General features: G+C 34.9%; 1 protein-coding gene across 2 annotated transcripts; it reads left to right on the top strand.

The window, feature by feature from the left end:
* Nucleotides 1–122: 122 nt before the first annotated feature.
* Nucleotides 123–9137, top strand: LOC128175304 (potassium channel subfamily K member 16-like). Of its 2 annotated transcripts, XM_052840832.1 has the most exons (5): nucleotides 123–1145; nucleotides 1544–1705; nucleotides 3757–4089; nucleotides 4860–5032; nucleotides 7547–9137. In XM_052840832.1, the coding sequence occupies exons 1-5, from the start codon at nucleotides 986–988 to the stop codon at nucleotides 7721–7723; spliced, it is 1005 nt and encodes a 334-aa protein (XP_052696792.1). In that variant the 5' UTR covers nucleotides 123–985; the 3' UTR covers nucleotides 7724–9137. The 2 variants fall into 2 exon arrangements, with proteins under 2 accessions (XP_052696792.1, XP_052696793.1); XM_052840833.1 differs by lacking the exon at nucleotides 1544–1705.
* The last annotated feature ends 2325 nt before the right edge of the window (nucleotides 9138–11462 follow it).

Here is an 11462-nt window from a genome sequence, read left to right as displayed (position 1 = left end):
AAAAAATTGAAATCCCAAACAGGATTCGAACTCATGAAGAGACAATCTAATGACTTACAGATCCATTGTTAGATGAAAAGGAAAAAACTATTTATAAAATTATACTTGTTTTTATTGTTTATTTAACTCAAAATTTCTTCATACATCTTGATAGAATATACTGGAAACCTATTTCAAATCTGCAATGTATTTCGCCACGCAAGATAAACAAAGTTCCTCCGGTCAATTGCAACGTCTGAAACCTTCCAACAGTCGTAATACAAAGACTTATTATTTCAGTTCGTAAATAGTTTCAAAACCATTAACTAAAAAGCATGCCTATAAGTCTGACTTAATTAAAGATATACGAGTTTAGTCATGTAACCAACACGTTGGAATCAAAGAGAATTCTTTATCCATAGGATATATAATTGAGTCGATCTCTTTTACAAATGAATATTTCAAGTAGCGTTACAGAATATTGTCCTGACTGTATCGCAAGAATGCTTGAAATTCTTTCACTGAGTAATTACTTTTGAGTAATTGTCGCAGACAACAATTGCACGTCGCAGAGATGAAAGAGACAATTTGTTAAATCCCCGGCTTCCACAGCCGGGGAGATGTGAAAATAGCAATTGGTGACACTATTGGAGAAGTCTACTATAGGCATGCGACTCGCTGTACGACTGGTGCTTCGGAAATCGGCATCACTGTAGTAAACAATACACATCGAAAACCTCGCCCTCGGCAGTGATACCATCTCATCCCAGTTCCTGCCAGATTCCCCAGAATAAAGAACAGCGTGGAAAGATACGTAACATTTCTGTGAGAAACTTTAATCCAGACAGTGATATTTTCAAAACTGAGAACCTATCATTGTCAATCAGAATGTTCGAAAAGGATGTGAATTTAAAATTTTGAAACTGATGACGTAGTGACCTAGATGGAGAACCTAAGGATTGACGTTACCTAAAAGTCTTGGACCAGCAATACCGTGACCCCCTCGATGATGACGTCGGACGGTCCGGGGTGGAAGCGGATGGTAGTTCTGTTTGTTTTGGTGGTCGTTTACTTGTGCGTGGGAGCTGCTATCTTCAGCCATATTGAGGGCGATCCAGAAATAGAACGACGCCTTCAGCTAGAGGCATTCCTCAAAAACTTCATAGGTATCCAAGTAATTCATTGCCCTTTGTACAAGTAGTTATTTTCCCCTTTCTATTTCATAATATTTCGTTTGAACTAATGCAATTGTTGAAACATTTTCCCATTGGAATTTCTAGTTGGAATTCTAGTACTAATGTCATAGCGGAAGTGAACCTTTTTCCATTACGAATTGACATTTTCGTTAACAATACGACTAATGGTTGTTTTCTTGTCACAATATGTCTGGAATGCATGCTCTTCTAACAAAAGCTCACGGACATGTGACTTCGTTTTCACTTGATTTACAAGAAATGCTTTAGTCACTTGTAGTAACTATAACTTGTGATATTTCGTGGCGATTTTTGATTCAAGTCTAAACAAAGACGGTTGTTCTAATGAAAATAAACTCCTTTTGACACAGGTAATCACAGCTGCCTGGACCACGAGGATCTGATTGGGGTATTACGTGAGGTGAATCAGGAGTTCACGTTTGCACTGAACACTCTGCGTAACAGAACAGTGTACACCCAGTGGGATTTCACTGGCGCCTTTTCTTTCGTTGTCACGGTCGTGACTACTATAGGTGATGACGCATGCGTAAAGCTGGTGGGTTAAGGTAGTTCGTACCCCAATAAGGGAGATAACTCTGACATAGATTACAATCCATTTCTCCTTCAAAGAGTTGCTATCACTGCAAAAAGCTGCCGGCTAAAATTGTGTGCATTTTAATTAATAATTGTTATCTTTTTGAAATTTATTTTCTTGAAAACTATAATATGTAAACATTACTCCGAGGTAAGCTGAATCTCGAAACAAACCCACATGTTAATACAAGTATATGTTTTTTGTTCTCTTTTATTGAAAGGTTTCTACGTCAATGACATTTTTAGATTAAGGTGGAATTACACACCTGGAATAAGTCACTTAACTTAACAATAAATTATTTTATTATGAAAGTTATAATGATAAATGAATTGTACATATGTCGAAAAAATTGTTGTTTGGAAAAAATGAATATCTTAAATATCCAATTCAGTAAGTAACAACAAGATCCCCTGCAGAATTTGAACTCGGGATATGCGAATCAGAAGCCCGACACTTTATCCACTCGGCTATGGAGTTATTTCATTTTGCCGTCGATAACATCCTTTCAATAAAACGAAATTTCGTTTCGATCAGCCTATTTGTGATGATGTCATTCCACCTTTATAATATACCCAAAGTTAATCAGGTTTTCCTTACAATATCAGACATATAGATTCAATAAAATTATTAACATAGTGAGTTGATAAGGATTAAGTCATGGAATGTTTAAACTTTAAAGGTGGAATATGGGATTTTTGCTTAGATTTAAATGTTTTAAAATATCAAATCTCGGTCATGAAATGTTTTTCAAATATCTTTATATGAAAGGAAAATGTTTAAAAAACAAGATCCCAATCGGACTAAAACTCATAATTTACAGATTACACATTGACGCCTCGTCATTAACTTAAAAGGACATGGTCACGATTTTGGTCAAACTTTATTTTTCTGTTTTTATTATTTACAATAATGTTCAAATGAAATTTGAAAATCACTCGTAGAGTTATAAGCAAGATACAGGGGTCATAATTCTTTGTCATGTAAACAAGGTTCGTGTCCTGTTTTTGTTTACTTAGGTTCAATATACTAGTAAAAAATCTTTTTCAAGCTGATTTCTTTATCTTCATATTCATTTTAAGCATAAATATACAGTTTCATACGTTTTACACGTTCATTTAAGGTCTAAAACTGGAATATTCACTTCAATATTCAAAATGTAAACAAAAAGCTTTGTTTACATCGCAAAGAATTGCAAGCCCTGTAACTCGCTTATAACTCAACGAATGACACTCAAATTTCGGTTGTCTATTAAACATGCCTTACTGAAGCATTGGAAACATTAAAATCGGAAAATAATTTTTGACCAAAATCGTGACCATGCCCCTTTAACAGTGCTGTAACCTTAAACAATCGAAGAAAAAAATATATATTTTAAAGCTGTAGTCAGGTTCTTTTTTAAAGAAAGAACGCTATAAGAAGGTAGTGTCCAATTCCTCCTTCGCCTCATCTTCACAATGTCAATTATAAAGCTAAAGAACATTGTCGTTATATCATGTTATGTCATCAGTTTCACGACAACACACTCTACTTCTCGGGCCTTTCCGACAACTGAAAAATCAAACCTCGGAGTGTTTTTTTTTTAGCTCTGCCGGAAACTTCCGAGAAGGTGAGATTGTATCGACGACAGACTGAACTGTACTGCATGTATCTATAGGTGTACAATTCAGACTGAACTGTACATGTATCTATAGATGTATAATTCAGATCGAACTGTTCATGTATCTATAGGTATATAATTCAGACTGAACTTTACATGTATCTATAGGTATATAATTCAGACTGAACTGTACATGTATCTATAGGTGTATAATTCAGACTGAACTGTACATGTATCTATAGGTGTATAATTCAGACTGAACTGTTCATGTATCTATAGGTGTATAATTCAGACTGAACTTTACATGTATCTATAGGTATATAATTCAGACTGAACTGTACATGTATCTATAGGCGTATAATTCAGATGTACGTTCTTTCCGTTTATTCCAGGTTACGGGAACCTCGCTCCCCGGACGTATCCCGGCAAGGTGGCGCTGGTAGTCTACGCCCTTATCGGGATCCCCATCACCTTAATCATGCTGAACTACCTGGGTCAGTTGCTGACGCGGCTCTCTACCCGGGTCAACAAGTGCAGGCTGTGCTCGACCAAGCCGCTAGTCAACAAGGTGTTGAACATGGTACTGATTGTGATGCTGGGGCTGACCATCCTGTTCATCCTCCCAGCCTCCGCCTTCAGCTACTTCGAGGACTGGACGGTCCTGGAGGCGCTCTATTACTGCTTCGTTACGCTCAGTACTATAGGATTTGGAGATTATATAGCAGGTACTCGCGTGTTTTAATTTATAGTAAACGTGATTATTATTCTTTGACATTTATGGCGAAATAAATGTCGGTCGGTCACGTGACTAAATTTAGAAGAAGCAAATTGAAAGTAGGGGCTAGATTAATCCCCAGAAATCTTGACAAATCCTAATTCCCAAAATCATGAAAATCCTCATCCGTGTTGGGGGGGGGGGGGTATACCTGTAACTACAATTTTTCAATACTTCAATCTTTTCAAGGTAAATTCCAGATCAATTATGTTTGCTGCGAGAAAAAGTGTGGGGGGGGGGGGGGGGGGGGGGGGACTGAACCCTCTATTATGCTATGTGCCTAATGGTTAGGTCTAAATTTTCCAAAAAAGTGGTGGTGGGGGGGGGGGGGGGTAAGCCCCCCCCCCCTCCCGGTTCCGACGCCTATGATATGTTACAACATAGTCTCATAATTAAGTAAATTCCAACAAATCATAATGGATGTGATTATTGGGTTACTTGCATAATAAGTACAAATGGGTAAAATATAATGAAATATCAAAAGTTGACGTGAACAAAAAAAAAGGTAGATTTAGTGTTGAAATGTAGAGATAAATATTTAAATACCCGTAAATATAGATCTACACATATGCAATTATGCATGCATCTTAAATAAGAAGAGATAAAACAATCTTTTTAAATGATAATTATTGCTAAATATTTTGTTGCATCCTAATTAGTGCTTTACGACGATATTTTCTCTTGGTTGAAATTTTTTGAACATCTCTCTCTGATTGAAAGCTATGTCGGAGAACAGCCTGGGTACCCGTGGTCTGGAGGACGTGTACCGTGTGGTCACCTATGTGTGGATTCTGTTCGGTCTGGCCTACTTATCGCTTCTAATAAACTACATCTCCAATGTATTCATTAAGAAGGCTGAAGAAATGGAGCGACTCACAAAAGAGAAACTAGAGGTAAATCTGTGATAAGTTCTCGAATACAAAGTACATAAAGGTGGCATAAAATGACGCATATATATATCTCTTATATAATACTTATACCAGAGACATAATAACAGTGATTGGCAACTTATTTATGTCTCTGCTTATACATATTTGTCCGATATTTTTTCGCTCTTACAGTATCAAATAATTTTGTAAACAAACCAATTATCTCAGAAAGTTATAGACTTTCGCCAATTAACACCAGCAGATTGGTCTCCTTTTAAAGTTGTAAATACTCAAATTAAATAAAATAATTTCTTTATGGGCATACAAAATATGTTAAAAAAAACATAAAACAAACAAACCAAACTGCATCATGGGAATGTTTAGAAAAGGGAACTTTAGTATACACTCGGCATAACTTTTAAGTGTTCACCCAGTATAATGTATTTCATATATAAAATAAACACACTTATTTGTCTTGCCATCAGGGTGACTGATTTCCACTGAACTTTCAAATTATTGAGAACAATGCATTGACCTTGACCTCAGGTTGCGACATGAGATGTTGACCTTTAACACCCCTGCGAAGGTTATTGTCATTTAATTTTTAGACCACTTGGTTTGATTTGACCCTTTCAGTTTTGCAGTAAAAATCGCGCCTCGTGTTTATAGTCTATTTTATAGAATCTAAGTACTTGTAGTCAAATATAAATTCTAGAGATTTATTGATCTTAAACTTTACCTTCATTAATTGGTGGATAAAATGTGTTCTAGAAATAAATGTGACAATACAAAAAATAGGTTTTTTTCAGGTGTTGCAACAATCAAAATGTGTAGTAGAGATCCCCCTAAGAATTAATTTTCGATCCGCGCCTGACCTAGTAAAAACATCAGAAGTGAAACAGACTCTACTATTTTATGCAGAATGTTCCTTAAAATTGGCTGGATATACTAAGTTTTAATTCAAAACAGACATCCATTCATTTTTTAAAAAGCATGGTAATGCACACCAAAAGCATCACACATGGCTATGATTTTATTAAGCAACCCAAATGTTTATATTTTCAACCTCTCTACACGTGGTTGAACACGAACGATAACTCTGTTCTGAATATCATCGTTTAATTTAAATAACCGCTAGATGTTGAAATTAGACATACATCTTAAAAGACTTTGATGTTTTAACATAAATCAAAGTAGGATATGATATCAAAATCGACCAGTACTTACGTATTTTGAGAATATTATCCGAACACTTATACTTCCGCTCGAAATTTCACAGGAACTGAACAAATCTCGGTGAAGTCTCGTGAACTTTCATTCGAGCACCTCTGGATTTATTACATACTTAGCAACGATAAAGAAAACATTCCGAACACATTCGCAGGGGGTGTTTTAAATGTGTTAAGTGGTTTTCTTTTTCAACTATCACCAAAGACTAAAATCAATCACAAAATAATGACAGTCATATTAAGCATGCGCAGAAAAATACCAATTTTATGTTTTGACGTTTTTTCACGGGTATATTATTTCAATCGGTGTTGTTTTATTTTATCTCTGCTATTGATGAGGATACTTTACAATATTGCTTACAACAAGTTGTACTGAAAATTTAAAGCCTGAAATTCAGTCATAGAAATTTTTATTGTTTATTTTTTTCACTTTTAAAGAATTGAAATTACGAAAATTGATGAGTCATACGTAAAAAAGGTCACCAGAAAATTATCTCCCTTTCGCCAAACGGTATTTCATTTAATGAAATCAGTGTAATTTTACATCATGTATTTTTTTAACAATCACAAAGGAGAGGAAGAGCACAACTCGGACACTGTAAATTATTTCAACACTTACTCTTTATACCTCTTCCAAGAAAGGCTGTAAATAGTGAGACTGGGAGGGTACCAGTTGAAATTGACACCCCTCGAAAACCACTGTCATCCTCCGCTTTGCGTCGTGTTGCAATAGTTATCTAGGGGTGCTAATTACAACTTAGTGATTCATCTCGCCATTATTTAAAATCGAGACGACAATGCCGCCTCCAGTTGGGGGGGGGGGGGGGGCAAATTCCATTTTTTTCCCTAATGACGCCGGTTCTGGCGTTTTCCTGACATATGTAAAATATCGAAATCATATAAAGGCCACGAAATGTCAGATATTTAGGACTATATAATATTATTCATAAATTAACATAATCATCGTTTAAAAGCGTGTATAAAATCGGACCAAGCACTTTAAACAATTCTTTATTAAAATGTTATTACTTCATTTTTATTGTATACAATGCTTAAACAGTATTAAGTGTTTGACTCATTTCATTTTGTTTTGTTATTCATCAAATTTATGTACGCAACAACATAAAACGAGCCAACATAACACAGATTTTTGCATACAGTAAAACATAGTTAAAGCGAAGCGTCGGAAACGTTATCAACGCTATTTATCAGCTAAGTTTGTATTTTTAAGATAAGATGAGAAAAACGATAACCAAAAATACAAACAAATATTATCAAAATGGTTAAAAGTTTCTTATTTGACTTTCAGGCAGAGGTGTCTAGACTACAACAAGAATTATCAAAAACCGGCAAGTCTGTCTACAAAACAGCGGCGAACGTCAAATCCAGCGTAAAGGGCAAAGTGTGGGAAGCGCCCTCTAACGGCATTGATCAGGAGACAGGGAGCGTGACCCTGCTACGTATAGCTCAACTAGACGAAAGTTAGAAAGAACACGTACTGATTGTGAAACCTTAAAGCTGCTGAGAGAGAGAGAGAGAGAGAGAGAGAGAGAGAGAGAGAGAGAGAGAGAGAGAGAGAGAGAGATTGATTCTGCTTTGCAACTTGTGTGATACAACATAATGCATACATGGCAAAACAACTCTTATTTTAACTTCCAAAACGTAATTTGGTTTAATTTATTTGAAAAGATTATCATTAACAATATGGAGCATTTTTTATAAGAAAGAACAATGTAAAACACCCATTACTGGTGTGTCAGCATGGTCATGTGATCCATTCCTTGTTTGATAATTGAATTGATTTGTTTCATAATACATACACTAGGATTGGTTACAAATTGCCACATTTTTAAAATAAACTGGTCATCCTCTTCACAACACACATCTCCCGAGATTCGTCAATATTTTTTCAATCTCAACGAATCTTGATGAGATTAATCTATACGTTAATGAATTAAATGAAACATATCTTGCGTTGTTTACCTATATTAAAATAACATGAATTTTGGTCGTTTAGTAGTAGTTAAAATTTTCAATACTATACTCTGTCCTAAATTTCTGCTTCAACCACTTTTTGCTTAAAATATCTCGGTAATTATAAATACCTTCGTGCCCAAACTACGTTTATCCACTAGAACCAGATTTTTTGTTTTGATGCACCCCCTTTGCCGCTTCAAGTTTCAATACACAACCCAAAATAGAAAGTCTACAGGGATTTTGCATTGCAAATGAATGAAAAATAACCGGATAACAATGAACAATTGTGTGAGGTGTCCCGAATATTTCCGAATGGAGAAAAGATGTAAATATTCTCCATTATAAATCTCCGTAAGAAAGGACAGGGCCGTATAAGCATTACATAACCCCTAATTGAAGCAATTAAAAAGGACCTTGTTCGAATGTAAATAAAATATGTATTCTTGTCTTGTATACATTGTTTATGGTATTTTCACGATGCATGTCAATAACGTGTTTTCATTCTAAAAACACAAGAAATATAGGTTTCCAAATTAAGCCACACGACGTATTGTGCCTAAATCTTGATCATTTACTGTGATAGAATATTTATGTAATAGATCAGGGGTTGAAATATTCCAGGAAAACTCACTAGCCCAGGGGCTACTAGTCAGTAAAAAATTACTAGCCCAAAGCTCAAATCAGCTAGCCCAACCATTTTAAGATGCAAAATAAAAATACATGTATAACACAATTACAGCTGTTTAATTCATTTTGAAATAAATTCTTCTCAGAGATAACACATTTTATGTTTAAACATTAATCATATTATAATACAGTTCTGAATCCCCTTAATTTGCTAGCCAAATGGACTATCAGTTGGTAAAAATGAGCATGCCCGAGTTTTAAACTGACTAGCCCCGGGCGTCGGGCTACCGTATATTTCAACCCCTGATAGATCTAGAATTATTTTGGAAACAAACTCTTCAATTAACGGCAAAAAATACATAATGATCTTGCTCATTCAAAATAATAAACAATAATAATAATAATAACTAGACACTTGTTGCAAAAGCAACAAAAAGGTCTTCCGTTTTGATATACATGTATCAATTTAACTGTGAGACATTGCTTCTCTCACATAGAAAAAAAGTAGATATGATAATTATTGTGAATGATATATCCAGACGTTACTTACATGTAAAACAACGAAAATGAAAAAGAAATCAGTTTTTGAAGTACTTTCTGTGACGACCGGAAGCAACGCCGATCTAAACAAAAATGTTAACCATTTGTACAATCATAAATTAATCTTTCCTCAAGGTTTGGTTGTTCACGTCTCTGCCAAATCTAAGATCTCTTAGAAACAATATTTTTGTCTCGGGACCGGAAACAGACAAACAGTAGTGATTAATAAAAACAAAAGCTGGTATTTCTCGTACATTTGCTAAGCGTACATCACTGTTTATCAAGCTAGATGAAACACCTGAGAAAGTCAGTTAAACTTGTTAAAAACATGATTTGTTTGAACCCTTCCAGTAAGAACCGGAAGTTACAGTTGGCAAAATTAGAGTCGTTAAACACATCCCCAATCAAATTTCTATCAATCATGAGAGCTTCGTGTCTCAATCACTTACAGTGACAAAAATCTCGCGGACATCAAATTTGTAAAAAGGAAAGCTACAGAGATATATTTGAGATATCTCACCGGAAGTAAAATTTATTTGCTAATTTTACATTATATAGATAACATATGTAAGATTATATTCTGATATTTTCATTTTATGTAAAATGAATAAAATATGAAAAAAACCCAAATTTTTGAAGTGCTTCCGGTGACGACCGGAAGTTACGCCGAACATTACAATATAGTGTAAACACATGCACATACATACTTCTATCATCCCACAAAGTTTAATTGATCAAGTCGTCACCGTTTTTGAGATCTCTAGGAATCAAGGTTTTTTGTCTCGGGACAGGAAACGGACAAACGGAAGTGTTCGATGAAAATGAAAGTAAGTATTTCTTAACCATTAAACAACAGGACTTAATTGGCTATCAATTTGTCTTACATTGTCAAACAAAAACAGTTAAACTCTTTACCAACTTGAATTGTTTGAACTCTTCCGGTGTGGACCGGAAGTGACGGTTCACAAAATGAGAGCGGTTAAACACATCTTCTATCAAATGTCTATCATCCATGTAAATTTCGTGTCTTGGTCACTAAAAGTTTATGAGATCTCGCTGTCATAATATTTGTTTTAAAAAGACTACCTGAGATATTTGAGATATCTCACCGGAAGCAATTTTTTTTTGTTTATTAATCATCGGATAGATGACATATGAAAGCGTTTAAACTTATATTTCAATTCTATGTTAAACAAATAAAATGCGTAAAAACATGATTTTTGAAGTGCTTCCGGTGACGACCGGAAGTTACGCCGAACAAAACAAAATAATGTAAACACATGTACATACATAGGTCTATCATCCCACAAAGTTTGATTGTTCAAGTCGTCACCGTTTTTGAGATCTCTAAGAATCAAGGTTTTTTGTCTCGGAACAGGAAACGGACAAACGGAAGTGTTCGATGAAAATGAAAGTTAGTGTTTGTTAACCATTACGCAACAGAACTTTATTGACTATGAATTTGTCTTACTTTGTCAAACAAAAACAGTAAATCTCTTAAACAACTTGGATTGTTTGAACTCCTCCGGTGTGGACCGGAAGTGATGGTTCACAAAATAAAAACAGTTAAACACATCTTCTATCAAATGTCTATCATCCATGTAAGTTGCGTGTCTTGGTCACTTACATTTCATGAGATTTCACTGTCATAATATTTGTTTTAAAAAGACTACCTGAGATATTTGAGATATCTCACCGGAAGTAATTTTTTTTTGTTTATTAATCATCGGATAGATGACATATGAAAGCGTTTATACTTATATTTCAATTCTATGTTAAACAAATAAAATGCGTAAAAACATGATTTTTGAAGTGCTTCCGGTGACGACCGGAAGTTACGACGAACAAAACAAAATAGTTTAAACACATCTACAGCAATAGGTCTATCATCCCCCAAAGTTTGGAGGTTCAAGTCTTTATGGTTTCTGAGATCTCATTGTCCATAGCTTTTTGTCGGGGGACAGGAAACGGACGACAGGAAGTAAATTTTGACAAAATGAAAAAAACGCCTAGAGATATTATTATTTTCTATCAGTCCTGAAAATTTCAAGAAAATCTATCCATCCATCTCTGAGAAATCT

This window comes from Crassostrea angulata, chromosome 3 (genome assembly GCF_025612915.1).
Source record: "Crassostrea angulata isolate pt1a10 chromosome 3, ASM2561291v2, whole genome shotgun sequence".
NCBI classification, from domain to species: domain Eukaryota; kingdom Metazoa; phylum Mollusca; class Bivalvia; order Ostreida; family Ostreidae; genus Magallana; species Magallana angulata.
The sequence above is the reverse complement of the archived record's forward strand: the minus strand, read 5'-3'. Positions and strand labels throughout refer to the sequence as shown.